Genomic DNA, 17672 nt, shown 5'->3' with positions numbered 1-17672 from the left:
GTGTGGAACAAAGAAAGAATTGCTGTGATGAAGAAGCAGGATGTTGTGGGTGTTGAGTGTGAGAAGGAAGGGAGGTGTTAGAGGTTAGAATTTATTTAGAGTTTATTTAGAGTTATTACATTTAAACGTTGCCACCATGAAATGTTAATGTGCTCATATGTGTTTGTACAATTCAAGTTATTGACAATGTGGTTACTGTTATGGTTACTGTTGCTACAGCATGTCATTGACATCTTTCCTTGGAATGTGGAGTTTCAGCCTCCTGAGGTTCCACATTCCATGGTGTCAGTTGTGAGGTGGTCCCTGGCTGGGGGTCACTACTGCTGATAACTCAATAAAGAGTTATTCTTTATCTTTACTTGTGTGGACCCATGTTTATTACTCATAACAATTTCAGATGGGGCTCTGGCTGCGTTCAGATGGGGCTCTGGCTGCGTTCGGAGGGGCTCTGGCTGGGTTTGGATGGGGCTCTGGTTGGGTTCAGATGGGGCTCTGGCTGGGTTTGGATGGGGTTCTGGTTGGGTTCGGATGGTGCTCTGGCTGGGTTCGGATGGTGCTCTGGCTGGGTTCGGATGGGGTTCTGGTTGGGTTCGGATGGGGTTCTGGTTGGGTTCGGATGGTGCTCTGGCTGGGTTCGGATGGGGCTCTGGCTGGGTTCGGATGGGGCTCTGGCTGGGTTCAGATGGGGCTCTGGCAGGGTTCGGATGGGGCTCTGGCAGGGTTCGGATGGGGCTCTGGTTGGGGTAAAATCTGTCTCTGGTAGTGTTTGGAATGGGCTCTTGTTGGGGTAAAATCTGGCTCTGGTAGTGTTTGGAAGGGGCTTTGGCTGGGTTCGGATGGGCCTCTGGCTTGGTTCGCATGGGGCTCTGGCTGGGTTTTGATGGGGCTCTGACTGGGTTTGCATGGGGCTCTTGTTGGGGTAAAATCTGGCTCTGGTGGTGTTTGGATGGGGCTCTGGCTGCGTTCGGAGGGGCTCTGGTTGGGTTCAGATGGGACTCTGGCTGGGTTCGGATGGGGCTCTGGTTGGGTTCGGATGGAGCTCTGGTTGGGGTAAAATCTGGCTCTGGTAGTGTATCGATGGGGCTCTGGTTGGGTTCAGATGGGGCTCTGGCTGGGTTCCGATGGTGCTCTGGTTGGGGTATGTTAGGCAGAAACCTGTGCAGTTCCCTCTGGGACCACTGGAAAAGATTTAAGACTACAGGTGTTTGGCAGTAAACCCACTTGGTAGCAGTCTGTACCACACAGATTCACTTGGTAGCTGTGGCTGAGCAGTCAGACTTCCCTCAAGAAGAGTTAGGCAGTATACAGAGTATTCACAATAGGTCAAAAGGAACATAGTAGAACGAGCAAACACTGACCAGAGCTTGGTGTAAAAGAGATATGATTATTTATTTAAAACCACATCTAATAAAACACACAGGCACTAATATTAAGCAGTTCAAAAACACGGTCACTAAAAGATATACACTCCCTTAAAAGAATATTAGACAAGTCTTAAGTAAAGCCCCACTTATTTTCAGACAGCGGTGAGCGCTTAACGCAGATGGCACTCTAATAATTCGTTTTAAAAGGGAGAGAAAGGCAGAGTATAAATTGAAACAGATCCCAACACTTTCACAAGAACACAGCAAGAGAGGAAGGCAGAGTCAAACCGTGAAGTTAGAGTTCAGAAAGCCGGATCCACTTTAAGAGGATCAGAACTAAATGTGTCCAAGGTCACACGGTTGAAAAGTGCACCAAAGTCGCGAGAAGGCTCAGAAAGAGTTGGACCAAAAGAAAGGGGACCAGTTAGATGGTCAAGGCGGCCAGCCCAGTCCAGAAGGTTAAGGGATTATTATTAACTTGTAGCAATCTTTAGAAAGGGAGGCCTGGCGGACACGGTACCTTAAAGTGGTGAGAATACTCCAGCGGGGGCAGTTGTTCCTGGCAGCGGATGCAAGTTGGTGCTTCGTCTGGGGGAAGAGAGGATCTCGTCGGGGGAGGAAGACAGGAGTCCGTTGCACTGCCAGGGAAGACCAGCCGCAGAGTTCTCAGTTAAAAGGAGTGGTCCTTTTGTTCGCGGTCCAGTGGTAAGTGGCTATCTGGTTGCCGGGGTGCTTGGCACGGGCAATTCGACCACAAGACGTCCTGGGATGTGAGGAAAAGAAGGTAAACTGGTTGTGCCCACCAGTCAGGGGAAGAAGACTCTCCAGCAGGGGGATCTTCTCTGTCGTCGGGAAGTGGTGAGTCGGTTCCGCAGGGATCCACCGGTGGTGTCATCATAGCAGGTCGGCTCAGCTTCTCCCTCGTCGGATTCTCAGGTCCTGTGGTGACTTCTAAAGTTCCAGTCCCCAAAGCCCTGCTTTTATGCAGCACACCCCCATTCACTCAGCCTAGCTGTCAATCAAACATGCTAAGTGGTGAGCCGGCTGGCTCACCACTTGGGCCAATCACACAAGAGTGCGACTTGAGTTACCAAGGTAACTCAGTCCAGGGTGCCTAAACCCCCTCCCACACACCATGTGGTACCCAGACAGAGTGGCACCACTTTTGGAGGCTTCTGTGGAGAAGCCCGCCAAAAGTGGAACAAAGGGCTCGACTTGGGTTGGAGTCACAGAAGAGAACACAAACGCCATTTTAGAATTGAGTCCTGGCAAAAAATACCAACCTGCGAATTAATATTAAATAAATAAACCGGCGGTATGTTTGAGGCTATGAGAATTAAATAATTAAAGTTGGTAGCCTCGAACAATGGGAAAATCCCATAGGGATATATTCGCGGTCGAATATAAAAAGTAGTATCCACTGCCACCAGCCAAAACTCGATCAGGGGGGACGGAGACATGCCCCCTCGACTAACAGACCCCAGGGCAATCGAATTGCCCCGACCAGTACGTCCACAATATGATGGTTTGTACTGGTTTCTGTTCATAATTTGGGACTAGTAAAGCCAATGGTGACTTTACATGCCCTGGGAGACAGTAGTCAGTCCCAGGGTATGGAGTCGCTATGGCACCCCTGTGTCACTGCACAGAGGGTGCTGTGTAACACACATAGTAAAAACACATGAGACCCTATGGAGTAAAGGACCTCATAGCCCATAAAACACATAAACAGTCAATGGGACACCATAAATCATGTCCAAGAGTGGGAGAAAAAGAGTCTCACTCTTGGCAGGAGAAAAAAAACAAACTCCAGAAATCCAGCAAAGCTGCTGGGGGACTCACTAGGTTAGGAAATTCAGCCTAAACAGAGAATTCTCCCTAACAGTAAAATCTGGCTCGGGTAGTATTTGGATGGGGCTCTGGTTGGGATCGGATGCAGCTTTGGCTGGGTTTGGACGGGGCTCTGACTGGGTTCAGATGGGGCGGTGACTGTGTTCGGATGGGGCTCTGTCTGGGTTTGCAAGGAGCCCCGGTTTGGGATCAAATCTGGCTCTGGTTGGAAGAAAACGGGCTCTGGGTGGGGTAAAATCTGGCTCTGGTTGGGGTAATATCTGGCTCTGGTTGGGTTTGGATGGGGCTCGTGCTGGGCTTGGATGGGGCTCTGGTTGGGGTAAAATGTGGCTCTGGTTGTGTTTGGATGGGGCTGTGGCTGGGGTAAAATCTGGCTCTAGTCTTTGGATGGGGCTGTGGCTGGGTTTGGATGGGGGACTGGTTGGGGTCAAATCTGGTTCTGGTTGGCGTAAAATCTGGCTTTCGTTGTGTTTGGATGGGGCTCTGGCTGGGTTCAGATGGGGCTCTGGCTGGGTTCGGATGGGGCTCTGACTGCGTTCGGATGGAGCTTTGATTGGGGTAAAATCTGGCTCTGTTTGGGGTAAAATCTGGATCTGGTTGTGTTTGGATGGGACTCTATCTGGGTTCGGATGGGGCACTGGTTGTGTTTGGATGGGCTCTGGTTGTGTTTGGATGGGGCGCTGTCTGGGTTCGGATGGGGCTCTGGCTGGTTTCGGATGGGCCTCTGGTTGGGGTAAAATCTGGCTCTGGTAGTGTTTGGATGGGGCTCTGTCTGGGTTCGAATGAGGCTCTGGCTGGATTCGGATGCGGCTCTGGCTGCATTCGGATGTGGCTCTGGCTGGGTTCGGATGGGTCTCTGGCTGGATTCAGATGGGGCTCTGGTTGGGGTAGAATCTGGCTCTGGTAGTGTTTGGATAGGGCTCTGGCTTGGTTCTGATGGGGCTCTGGCTGCATTTGGATGGGGCTCTGGCTGGGTTTCGGATGGGGCTTTGGATGGGTTCAGGTTCGCATAGGGCTCTGGTTGGGGTAAAATATGGCTCTTGTAGTGTTTGGAACAGGCTTGGTTGGGCTTGGATGGGGCTCCGGATGGGGCTCTGTTGGGGAAAAACCTGGCTCCAGTTGTGTTTGGATGGTGCGCTGGCTGGGTTCAGATGGGGCTCTGGCCAGGTTCGGATGGGGCTCTGGCCGGGTTCGGATGGGGCTCTGGCTGGGTTCGGACGGGGCTCTGGTTGGGTTAGGATGGGGCTCTGGCTGGGTTCGGATGCGACTCTGGCTGGGTTAGCATGGGGCTCTGGTTGGGGTAAAATAGGGCTCTGGTAGTGTTTGGATGGGGCTCTGGCTGGGTTCGGATGTGGTTTGGGCTTTCTTGGGATGGGGCTCTGGCTGGGTTCGCATGGGGCTCTGGTTGGGGTGAACTCTGGCTTTGGTAGTGTTTGGATAGGGCTCTGGCTGGGTACGGATGGGTCTCTGGCTCAGTATGGATAGGGCTCTGGTTGTGTTTGGATGAGGCTCTGGCTGGGTTTGGATGGGGCTTTGGCTGGTTGGGATGGGGCTCTGGTTGGGGTAAAATCTGGCTCTGGTAGTGTTTGGAACGAGGTCTGGTAGTGTTTGGCTGGGGCTCTGGCTGGGTTTACACAGGGCTCTGGTTGGTCTAAAATGTGGCTCTGGTAGTATTTGGATGGGGCTCTGGCTGGGTTTGCATGGGGCTCTGGCTGGGTTTGCATGGGGCTCTGGCTTGGTTCGGATGGGGCTGTGGTTGGGGTAGTGTTTGGAACAAGCTCTGGTTGTGTTCGGATGGGGCTCTGGTTGGGGTAAAATCTTGCTCTGGTAGTGTTTGGATGGGGCTCTGGCTGCGTTCAGATGGAGCTCTGGCTGGGTTCGGATGGGGCTCTTGCTGGGTTTGTATGGGGCTCTGGCTGGGTTTGCATGGGGCTCTGGTTGGGATAAAATCTGTCTCTGAGAGTGTTTGGAATGGGCTCTTGTTGGGGTAAAATCTGGCTCTGGTATTGTTTGGATGGGGCTCTGGCTGGGTTTGGATGGGGCTCTGGCTGGATTCCGATGGGGCTCTGGCTGGGTTCAGATGGGGCTCTGGCTGGGTTCGAATGGTGCTCTGGTTGGGGTAAAATCTGGCTCTGGTAGTGTTTGGAACAAGCTCTTGTTGGGTTCGGATGGGGCTCTGGCTGGGTTTGCATGGGGCCCTGGTTGGGCTAAAATGTGGCTATGGTAATGTTTGGATGGGGCACTGGTTGGGTTTGGATGGGCCTCTGGTTGGGTTTGGATGGGGCTCTGGCTACGTTCGGATAGGGCTCTGGATTGGTTCGGATGGGGCTCTGGTTGGGTTCGGATGGGGCTCTGGCTCAGTTCGGATGGGGCTCTGGTTGGGGAAAAATCTGGCTCTGGTAGTGTTTGGATGGGGCTCTGGCTTGGTTCGGATTGTGCTCTAGTTGTTTTCGGATGGGGCTCGGGCTGGGGTCGGATGGGGCTCTGGTTGGGGTAAAATCTGGCTCTGGTAGTGTTTGGATGGGGCTCTGGCTGGGTTTGGATGGGGCTCTGGCTGTGTTCGGATGGGGCCCTGGCTGGGTTTGGATGGGGTTTTGGCTGGGATTGCATGGGGCTCTGGCTGGGTTCGGATGGGGCTCTGGCTGGGTTCGCATAGGGCTCTGGTTGGGGTAAATTCTGGCTCTGGTATTGTTTGGATAGGGCTCTGGCTGGGTCCTCATGCGGCTCTGGATGGGATCGGATGGGTCTTTGGCTCGGTTTGGATGGGGCTCTGGCTGGGTTTGGATGGGCTCAGCAGGGTTTGGATGGGGCTCTGGGTGCATTCTGATGGGGCTGTGGCTGGTTTCGGATGGGGCTCTGGCTGGGTTTGGATAGGGCTCTGGCTGGGGTAAAACATGGGTCAGGTATTTGGATGGGGCTCTGGCTGCGTTCAGATTGGGGGTCTGGCTGCGCTCAGATGGGGCTCTGGCTGGGGTAAAATCTGGCTCTGGTAGTGTTTGGATGGGGCTTTGTTTGGGTTTGGTAGGTGCTCTGGTTGCGTTCTGATGAGGCTCTGGCTGCGTTCTGATGGGGCTCTGGCTGGGTTTGGATGGGGCTCTGGCTGGTTTCGATGGGGCTCTGGCTGGGTTCAGATGGGGCTCTGGTTGGGGTGAAATCTGGCTCTGGTAGTGTTTGGATAAGGCTCTTGCTGGGTCCGCATGGGGCTCTGACAGGGTTCGGATGGGTCTTTGGCTTGGTTTGGATGGGGCTCTGGGTGGGTTTGCATGGGGCTCTAGCTGGGGTCGGATGGGATCTGGCTGGGTTCGGACGGGGCTCTGGCTGCGTTCTGACGGGGCTCTGGCTGGGTTCGGATGGGCCTCTGGCTGGGTTCGGATGGAGCTCTGGCTGGTGTAAAATCTGGCTCTGGTAGTGTTTGGATGGGGCTTTGGCTGGGTTTGGATGGGGATCTGTCTGCGTTCTGATGGGGTTCTTGCTGTGTTCGGATGGGGCACTGGCTGGGTTCGGAGGGGGCTCTGGCTGGGTTCGGAGGGGGCTCTGGCTGGGGTAAAATCTGGCTCTGGTATTATTTGGATGGGGCTCTGGATGCGTTCGGATTGGGGGTCTGGCTGGGTTTGGATGGGGCTCTGGCTGGAGTAGAATTTGGCTCTGGTTGTGTTTGGATGGGGCTTTGGCTGGGTTTGGATGGGGCTTTGGCTGGGTTTGGATGGGGCTTTGGCTGGGTTTGGATGGGGCTCTGGCTGGGTTTGGATGGGGCTCTGGCTGCGTTCCGATGGGGCTTTGGCTGGGTTTGGATGGGGCTTTGGCTGGGTTTGGATGGGGCTTTGGCTGGGTTTGGATGGGGCTTTGGCTGGGTTTGGATGGGGCTCTGGCTGCGTTCTGATGGGGCTCTGGTTGCGTTCTGATGGGGCTTTGGCTGCGTCCGGATGGGGCTCTGGCTGCGTTCAGATAGGGATCTGGCTGGGCTCGGATGGAGCTCTGGATGGGGTAAAATCTGGCTCTGGTAGTGTGTTTTGGATGGGGCTCTATTTGGTTTTTCATTTCTCTGTAATCATAGTCTTCTTTACCACCTTAATCATTCTCCCTTTGCTTCTTCGCTCCCCGCTGCCGCGCAGGTGGACGGCTTTGACAGCGTAGATGATGAATCTAAGCCTGAGCATCGCATCTTCAACATGGACAGCCCCCTGCCGGGGAAGTGGGTGGACGACCAAAATCCACCATATGCATATTACCTGTACTACATGTACGCCAACATGGCCGTCCTGAACCACCTGCGCAGGTAGGTGTGTCTTCCCCACCATTTCCGCATGCATGGTGGCCAATACTATGATACAAAAATGCCCATGTACAACCAGCCTGGCCAGCTGACCGTCACGCTCAGGTGACACTGTCTCTGTCTGCATAGTCCACAAAATGGCTGCCTGACCCACCTACGTATGTGTGTGCCCTCACTAGCCCCCCGTATATTGCTGCTAACACAGTGATACAGGCATGACCATGTACAGCCATCATGTCTTCCTGACCCTCTGCTGTGGTGATAGTGTGAGTGCCCCACTATGCTCCAAAATGGTGACCCTGGACCACCTGCACAATAATAAGCGTCTGAAAGGGCGTGCTGCACCTCCAGAGCATTGCATGTCCCTGAATCATTGCCTCTGCCGGTAAGAGATCGCATGCCACCCACCCCCCTCCAGCAGGAAATACAACTCCTGCTCAGCCCCACAACACTACCAAACCCACCATGAACCATGAAGGTGAAGGAGAGACAGCCTGGCAGGTCAGCCTCCTTCACCTCTTTTACTAACATGGGCAGAGGGCAGGCTTTTGTACAAGAGGTCACCCCCCCCCCCTCAAACTGAATGTATAGGAGGTAGACCTGCTCCCCCTTAAACTGACTGCTGATGACTTGTTGGGTTGATCAATGAATTTAATATTGCAAAAATAAGAAATGTAGTGCCTTTTAGAAAAACACCTTGAAGGGCCATCTATTTTATGGGGTTAGAATGCCTTACAAAGAAGAGAATATATCAAGTAGTACATGTCTATGATAAATTATCATACACTCTAGATTCCAAATTGAGTAGGGTCTAAGTTATAAGTAAAAATAGGTTGGTCGGGCATTTCATAAGTGATCGCCATTTTGGGTGCGACAAAGTCAGGCAAACTCTGAGATAATGTTGGACTTACAAATAGTGGATTTCTGTAAAACCATCCTGAAATAATGAAAGAATTACCTCATGGTAGTTCAGTGAGAGTTCAGTAGTCAAGGACAAGGTGTCTGGACTTCTAAGCTATAATCTTGACAGTGATGAGCCGGGGGAGCGAGGTAGCATTCAAGGGAAGATAGTAATGGTTGCATGCAGCTATTTCAACTAAGCAACTATTGTTGGGTTAGCAGAGAAGGCACACAGCTGATGACCATTTCTGGGCATCTGTGACAGGAAGGCATGATGCTGTTGCTAAAATTATCTAAGGATTGACGTCAGTAGTGTTCCCAATTTTAAAGGTCAGGTACATCACACACAATTTTAATCAGTTACATACGTAGGTATGACATGGGAACTGACAATTCAGTCAACCAACCCTAGAAGGGGAAGGGTCTTGTCTTGGAGTGCCTGAACCTATAAGAGTGCACTGCATCATAAATAGGGAGCTGAGCCAACTGAAAAGGATATATAAGGAGGGAAAATGAATAGCTTTTAGGAGATCTGCTGGAGTCCTGGTGTGTGATGACTGATGTATCCTGCCATGCTGTACCTCACAAATAAAATTTGAAGTCCAGTCTGAGTGTCTTGATTTGCGTCAGCCTCTCTTTCCTGACCCTGGGGTGCCAAGACCAACAGAAGGTGTTGGGACCTTCTCTTCACTTTGCTCTTCATTAGGGTGTGAGCTGATACAGAAGCAATCCAAACAACAGTACTGGGGTGCCAAAATAAACGAATGTCCAACCTGGGTTCCATAAAAACAGGAGACTTTAATTAAACTAAAAATACAAACCATCTAATACTAGAACCCACCCCTGCGTGAGAAGGCACAGAATATGCAGATTCTCTACAGAAAGAGGGTGCTCTGGGTCTGGGCACAGTGCCGCACAGGCAATCATTTTGGCAGCAATGTTAGGTTCACTGAAAATGCCTTTTTAAAAGATAAGGAGTGCAGTCTTTCAAGTCACAATGTCCCTTTTAAGGCAGGCCAGGCGGACAGAATCAAATTGGATACCTTGTATGCCTATTCTTGGGGTTCAACTGCCTATAGCTAGGCTTTTGTTAGCCTTGAATGGGTCAAGTCAACATGACGCTGCTTCAGGTTACTTGTACCCAATGGATCACAGGCGGCGAGACAGTTGATTCAGCTCAAGATGGTGGAGCGATGCAGTGCGGTCCTAAAGCCATTATCCTCTCAAATGGCATGAGGAATAGGCAGGCAATGGTTTGAGATGACGTCTTGTGAGCTAGAAGAGGTCCAACAACCGGATGCAGCTCTTCAATGACCATCGCTTTGAAACCGGCTGATGTGCCGGCAGGTGATGGGTTGACTAGAAAAGTCCTGCCCTCTGATTCAGAGTCTGTACCTGGTGATGCCATTATCAGAGTGCTTTGCCCACATGATGAGGAATTTTGGGGGCCCTTGAAGATCCATAATGGTGGGACCCTCCTGCGGACTGATACTTCTCTATTGGCTTTTTTAAGCCCACCCTCTTTTACCGTCTGCCGACATCAACACATCTATGTTAATTGCCACCCTGGTGTCATTTCCTTTAGCCTGGTAGAGCCTATCCTTAAAATCACTGTACCTCTCCCTATCCCCTACAGTCAGTTCCTGTCTTCTGAAGGGCAGTCATTTAATGGGACAGAGACCAAAGGGAAACTCAGTCCCACACAGGAGGCGCTGACAGGTCGCCATAAAGCAAGCTGACAATAGAATGACAGCAGAAGGTTTCAGCCGGTACAGCTGTGGATAAACAGCGACCGCCATGTTATACCCAGACATGTCTTATATTTATTTAATTATTAACCAGCTACAGCCAGGTTCTTTCTGGGAGAACACAATTGTATAATTTATTTAGATTTCGGGAAATGGCAATTGAAGGAGCAGATGTCTTCAGAGTCCAGGCCAGGAACTGCAGCCACAAAGGAAGCCAATTTCTGAGGAATGAGGCATAACGAGGAAATGGTAGAGAAGAAAGGAGTCGGGTAAGTATGGGACTGGAAAGCAAGAATTCAATAGAAGAGGCACACTGGACAGGGGGGCATGGGGCAACAAGCATTACCTGTGTTGCGACGCGCCGAGCGGCCACTGTGGATCCCCTTTGCCTCATACCATCTTGAAAACAACTAGCCCTCGCTGATCACAATGGACTGGGACGTGGCAAAATGAGGGTGCGCTGTAGGCGCCAGCCCTGCTACACAGGCCAGTATCGTCTGGGGGTGATCCTGACACCTGGCTGTTGGAGCTTTGGATTCCATGGCTCTATTCGCAAGAATGCTCATGCCACTTTGTACTGCCCTGTTGCCAGACTACAAGGCTGCTGCCTGGAGGCGTCAGGACACAGGCACACTAACAGTGACATGCTTGCACTATACTGTCCAACATGGGACATCATAAAGGGGGGGTCTGATCAGCAGATCTCACTTCCAGAGACAGATCTATTGAAAACAATAAAAGGAATCTCAGGCTATGTATCGCTTAAAGATGGTATTCTGTCCCAGGCATCCCATGCCATGCTAAACATGCTTCCCTACTGCTTTATGGCTGGGCAGGTGACACAATATCTCTGCCACTTTAACCCCCCTCGCCCCCGCAAACATTGCCTCTATGAACCTTTCGGTCCACAGGTGAGTGAGTCTCCCAGCACCTCCCTCTAGATGGCAATGTCTCTGCGCAACCCTCCCAAACATAGATGCTCCTATAAGAATGCAGTAACATGTATCTCTAAACCCTCCCCCCTCCCCAGCATGCTGCCTTAAGCTGTCTGCACAGTAAAGGTTAGTGCCCCTGTACCCACCGCCTCATTGCGATCCTACATAATGGCTGCCCCAAGCCACCTGCACAGGGAAAGTCTGACCCATCACCCCACCCAACATATCCCTGAATGCGGGGAAAAGAGTGTGCCTTTTTCTACCCAGTGCCAGCTGCACAGGTAAGTAACAGTGCCACCTGCCCTCTTCTAACATGGCCGTCCCGATTGCATCACACGCAAAATGGCTTCCCTGAGCCCCGCACAGAATACATTGTATCCTTGCTGCTCACCCTGTTCCAACATGACCACATTGAGCCCTCAGTTCAAGAATGCTTTTGCTTTGTCCCTGCACTTTCCCACAAATGTTCGCCCTAAGCATCTCTGCAGCTAGGTGTAAGCCCCGGCCCGCCAGCTGAACTGCTGTAAGCCCCAGTACCAGAGACACTTTATTCTTCTGACTCTTGACCATCATTTTCCTACTCATCCATGTTAAATGCCACTTCTTTCTTTCTCTTTAGCAAGCGGGGATTCCACACTTTCGTCCTGCGGCCTCACTGTGGAGAGGCGGGTCCGATCCACCATCTTGTGTCAGCGTTCATGCTGTCTGAGAATATATCCCACGGGCTGCTGCTACGAAAGGTAATGGGAAATACTTGTGAGCTATGCTGCATTACCTGCAATGCTGTGTGATATAATAGCACCTACCCTTCTGCATAGTCTGCTGTAGTTATCATTTTTACAGAGTGGCTCTGTTATTAATAATGCATCTGCTTTGCCTTTTTGCCTCTAATTGTATGAACTGTAATAGCGCTCTTGAGCATTTCTGAAAAGTAATGGATGTTGAAGCAAGATGGCGGCCATTATGCGATCCCTCAGGCAAGATGGCGGCCATGCTGCGATCCCTGAGGCAAGATGGCGGCCATGATGCGATCCCTCAGGCAAGATGGCGGCCATGATGGGATCCCTTAGGGTGGCGACTGCAATCATACACGTGCCGCACATGAAGGACACTTGATAGTTCTTTTACCATACTGGTATCCGCTCCAGGGACAGAGGAGGGGTCGTGCAGATTTCCATGCAAAAGGCTAAGTCAAAGGCACAGCAACAGTATCATTTTCACATTGAAAAGGCGAGTTCTTAGGGAATTTCACGGCTCCATGCAGAGCCATGGTCGGCTTTGTTCATGGAGAATGTTCAAAGTAAGTCATGTCCTGAATCCCGCAAGAGATTTCCCTGGATACACACACTGGGTGTCATTTCTGTCTTTCATCAGATCACGTTGCGCCGTAGAGCACAGTTTGTTGGATTCACCACTTAAACACTATGGTATCCTACACTAGCCCATTACACAATGACTAATCCCCCACACTAGCGTGAGAAGGGGGTTTAGATTCTATTAAAGACAAGGAGGCGAGTATTATGCATTACAATCTTTACTCTGAAACCACAGCAGCAAAGAAAAAACTTTTACAAACAAAAAGGTTGTAAAAAACAGAACTAAATAGAGTTCAATGTCAATGTAAGGGGGGCTCCCCAATCCATCATGGAGAACAGGTTATGCCTTGCAGGAGACCAATGAGCAGGGACCCTCCCTTATATAAGTCCTTTACACTAAACCCAACTCCTCTTTCTGTAGCTGTCTTGAACCAGACATCCACTGCACAGATCAGATGATAAATGATGAAGACAAATCCAGAGAAGCTCTCGTACCACACCGTCTCCACATCTTGTAACTGTGAGCCGCACTCCCGATCAGAACCTCAACTCGTAGCTGTAAGAACAACAAGCAAAGAAGGGTGGGTGGATGGGAAGAACAGCAAACCAAAGAATGTTCTCTCTTGAAACACCTGTGTATATGCGTGCCATAACTGCCATATCATATCATATCAAGGGTGGGTGGATGTGATAATACTCGTCCCCGTGTCTTTAATAGAATCTAAACCCCCTTCTCACGTTAGTATGGGGGATTAGTCATTCTATGGCAAGACAGGAGGCTCATATTATGCAAGTTTGAAGCCCTTGCATCCCATTAGTACAACCTGATCAGTACAATAGTGACAATACAATAAAAATAATAGGAGAAGAAAGGGTTTTAAATGTTTTCATTTGATCAATCAGCGGAAAACACAAGAGTAATGCCCAAGGCTAGGTTGCCTGAATAACTGTCTTATAAGGCATAGCCGAATCCACTGCAAGAAAACAAACTTGGAAGAAGTGCCAATTCCAGCGTTCCTCACAGGCCACCAAAACCAACTGGTTAAAAAGAGGGGGAGGGGGGAATACTGAACAAAGTCTTCCTATACTAATAGGTTAGGAAAAAACCCTAGGAGTAACAAACTCCTCTGTTGTTCAATCGAACATTTAAAACACTTAAAGTCATGCCATCTTTGGGAACCTAAATAGTAACGAAAGAAGATAAACACTTAGCTCTCCTGGAGATAAAGAAAAATACCCCTTAGGGGGTGAAAGCTTTGTAGGTTCCATCCCATGCGTGAAAGGAAGATATCGTATTAGAAACAGGATATGTCACATAACTACACTGGGGAACCAAGTGGGAAAGACAAATCTTCATAAAAGGTAAAATGGGAGTAAAAGGTCATTCATTTACAAGTAATAGGAGGACCTAACTTGAGCGGAGCTGAAAAGCAATAGACCTAACACACAATTGTCCCCAGACATATGTGTATACTAAGAAAGGTGTGTCTTCTGGAGACAGAAGCAGAATGGAAGAGAGGGGCCCACCTGAAACCCAGCATCTAACGTTAAATAACATCAGAACTAAGAAAAGACCCAACCAGGGAACCCTGATGACAAAGAGATATTCCTGAAAAATCCTTGAAACACCGGGAAGAGTTAAACCTGCCAAACCGCCAAGACGGAGACCCTCAGACCTCCTGAGCTCTTGAAGAAGCACTCTGCTACCCTGACAAAAGGAAGATATTTACAAAAACCTGACCTTTAAGAGACCGAACTTGGTAAGGAGAAAAAACCTATCTTAGATCCAATCGCTACCATTACGGTGATACCTGAACTCCCTTGTAGATGCGCCCGGTGCGTGGATCCTATTCCCTCCCCGATGGATGATGAATCCCCTAGAGCATCATAAACTAATCGAAGGAGGACCCCTAAATTCCATAGTCTTAGCAAAGACTCTAAACTGCAAAGAACTGATCACTAAAGAGCCCCCAGCACCCTGTGCTGGCACCCTATTGCAGAACAATCTCCCGTGAAAACCCAAAAGGTCTACCTGCCATGCAGGTGACTAGGAGAACCAAGTCATTAACTAAATATATCCCGGCCCTATGGCAACCGCACTGACAGACACCTTCTAAGATGGTTAATGTAGAGACGTTGGAACGCCCTGTGATAGAGGGCCGTAATAACTTGGATGGAAGATGAGTAGCACTCCCAGACCCCTCTTTCCCACCGAGGGATATTGTGCCTTCCCAAAGGGGGAGATAAAACCTCCCCCACTTATCTAAGGAAAACCTTGCAACCCAGAAGAAGGCTACCTTGAGGACCACACTAAAGCCCCGCTTTACACCCTTAAAATCAATACACTCTTGCACTTCTAACCAACCCCCGTGCCCGTGGAATGGGGCTCCGCTTAACTTAGTGAAATACCAGGAAATTGGTGCAAAGGAAAGTAGACTAACGAGAGGGAAATGCCCAGTGCGAGTTTTGCACTGGTCAAGAGCCAGAACTCCTGTTAAAGGAAAACGGAAACCATCCGGTGTTACTCCAAGAGGTGTAACATTATGATGCAATCCCCCCGCAAGGGTGGTGATGGGGAGAATGAGGCAGGAAGGTGTATTGCTCTCCCCAGAGTGCACAGAAAAACATAAATCTCTAATGCAATTATAGAGCCAATACTTTGAACACAGAAAGACGCAATAACTCGCAACCACACACTCTTAGAAGATAATCAGCACTTATACAGCTATTTATTCAAAGTTTAAAAGCAACCAATAATAACATAGAAATAACTCACAGCAGTAAAATAGCCATAAATCACAGAAGAAGCAAAGAATTCAAAAGGAAATACATCACCGTGAGCGTAATTGGATTCCTCATCTCGCCCAGAAGCGGCTGGAAGACCCCGGAACAGCCAGGCTGAGAGCACCACAGCTCACAGGAAGGCAGGACGTAAGTATCCTTCTCCGGCTGAAGTCTCACCTGACCACCTCTGGGTTTCCGCATATATACACACTCCGAAAAGGGGTGACAGTTCTCAAACCTTCTGGAAATGGCACTTGAGCAGTTGATGAGCAGCCGTCGGTTGCCAGCTGGGTCAATCGAGAGCTACCCTCAAGGAGCAGAGTGCCTCCCTTCTCTAAAAACACGCTCCACAGAGAACAGTAGCAAGCCATAACAAAGTTAGCTTTCCCAGCAGAAATGTCCTTGACTGCATACCAGGTTTGGAAAGCATGTTTTTCTCAGCACCGTGAATCTAACACTCAGCAAAACGTGTGCAGCTTTTCACTGCGGCATGAAGTAAATATCCATCATGGCTCCGAGCGCTCCCAGAATGCACTGCGCACCAGCGCCATTTTAGTTCAAGCATAACAGAAGGGGAGGGGGGGAAAGACTTTGGGATAATTATAGTGCCCCGTAATTGAAAGGTTGTGAAAGAATACTGGGACCACTGTCCCTTAAAACACTAAGGCCTGAGCCTCCATATGCATGTAAGGCTGACTGGCCTCTCTGGGGATCAGGGGAAGGAAAAAATTAAGCATATTGCCCAAAGCAAAATAGCACTTTATAGTGCTACGAACCCTCAGGTATATGAGTGTTGCTCATCATTACTACCAACGGTGTGTGGTGTGAGGTGTTCACTTATCGATCTCAGCAGGATGAAAGACTGATTTAGACCCTTCCAATAATTAGGTACCTGCATCAGTAGGCTCTGCACAGTCTTGAAAGCCAGCACTCTATTCGCTGCACTGTAGGAAAAATATATAATGAAAGAAACTAAACAACTGTCTTGAGGGTATCGAACCCTGCTTGTACTCCTCGAGCAGAGGAGAAATTGTAACACACAGCTAGACGATTAGTGGAAAACAAGCCAAGCCTTGGGAGGAAAACCATGGGGCGGGCGCCAGTAAGTTATTATTTGGTAACCCATCCCTCTGATACCAGCAAGTGTTTCCAAACACTCCATCCAAATCAGAACATGGTTGCTCAACTTTCCTCGCAACAAAACTGAACAGTTACCCTCGAGCTGACCTTGTCCCCACCAATAGTCCAAATTGTATAATGAATGTCATAATGGGACAAATAGTAAGTTAAACACAACACCCTCTAAAGAGAGAATTCAGCCCTGCAGCCCTCAATAGGGACATACAGTGTCATTTTTCTCTTCCTCATGTCGAGAGAAAATTCTACAACTTCATCAACACGGGTACTGAGTGGAGCAATTGTTATTGCCTAAGGAAACGGACTGAGTTGTCCTGAAACTAACTAATGTAAAGGGCGACAGAATTTACTTAAAGACAAAGGTTAACACCTGAGTGATGGCTAGAGAGGAAGGTACAACCCCCCACATGGGTCTGTTTACAACCACCTCCACACACTCCTTTCTTTAAAGTACTTAATGAATAAATAAATACAATAATATAAAATAATATAAAATGCCCAAGGAAGTGGGGTTATGCCCCCACAGGGGTCCGAACCCTGGCCCCTTATAGAAGCTGATGCTTACTGAGCTATCCGGGCTACTGACAATCCTGAAAACGTAAATGTGTTCCAGGCACCGCTTGAATATAATGTTTAGCAAAATAGTACACTGAGCAAGTGTACCTCCACTGCTCACCCTAGCAGGGTATGGAACCAGCAGTACACGAGGGGCTACCTCACACTAGAACACAGGCAAACCCTGTCAACGAGCAGGTGATGGCACACTTACAGGGAAGATAATGACATCTACCATATGCAGCACCTAAACAAAGCTGCCGACTTTAAGGGAGGAATACACTGAGCAAGTGCACCTCAAACTGTTCACTCTAGCAGGGTCTGTTAACCAGCAGTACACGAGGGGGCAACCTCGCATTAGCGTATGAGGCTCTTCAGTAGGCAAATTAGTGTCAAATATAAGCTGAAAAATACCAATTTAAAAACAAAATTAAAATTTCATTTTTTTAAAATGTATATATATACATGCATGCAAATACATATATCTATTTCTGATGTTTGTTAATCTGCTTAGAATCACATGCTGTGCATAGGTCCGACATCCAGTGGTCACTGCGGAGTATTGCATTTTGTTTTTCATAGTCGAAAAGGGGACGTCGACAAGGCGTGTCTGAAACACTATCCCTATAGTGACGTGCGTTGTACCCACAATCCCTCACGCGTCGAGGTCCCTCAGATTGTTTTTTTCCGCCCAGCTACTGGTCGCCTTTACGCGGAGCTCCTCGAGAGACATTGCAGATTTCATCTCCTCGACCTTTGTCGTTTTCCTATTAATATATAACACATAGATCCCTCCCTCGATGCAGTTG

General features: G+C 49.4%; 1 protein-coding gene across 8 annotated transcripts in view; it reads left to right on the top strand.

Moving 5' to 3' along the window:
- AMPD2 (adenosine monophosphate deaminase 2) overlaps positions 1–17672 on the top strand; it is a 947247-nt gene that overhangs the window by 740356 nt on the left and 189219 nt on the right. For all 8 annotated transcript variants that reach the window (XM_069632996.1, XM_069632994.1, XM_069632993.1 and 5 more), the window contains 2 exons: positions 7328–7491; positions 11691–11811. In XM_069632996.1, coding sequence (XP_069489097.1) covers positions 7328–7491; positions 11691–11811 — 285 coding nt within the window. The remainder of the gene's footprint in view (positions 1–7327; positions 7492–11690; positions 11812–17672) is intronic.

The sequence above is a fragment of the Ambystoma mexicanum genome, chromosome 13 (assembly GCF_040938575.1).
Source record: "Ambystoma mexicanum isolate Mex_15411 chromosome 13, UKY_AmexF1_1, whole genome shotgun sequence".
NCBI classification, from domain to species: domain Eukaryota; kingdom Metazoa; phylum Chordata; class Amphibia; order Caudata; family Ambystomatidae; genus Ambystoma; species Ambystoma mexicanum.
Note: the sequence above shows the minus strand (reverse complement) of the source record. Positions and strands in the feature narration are given on the sequence as shown.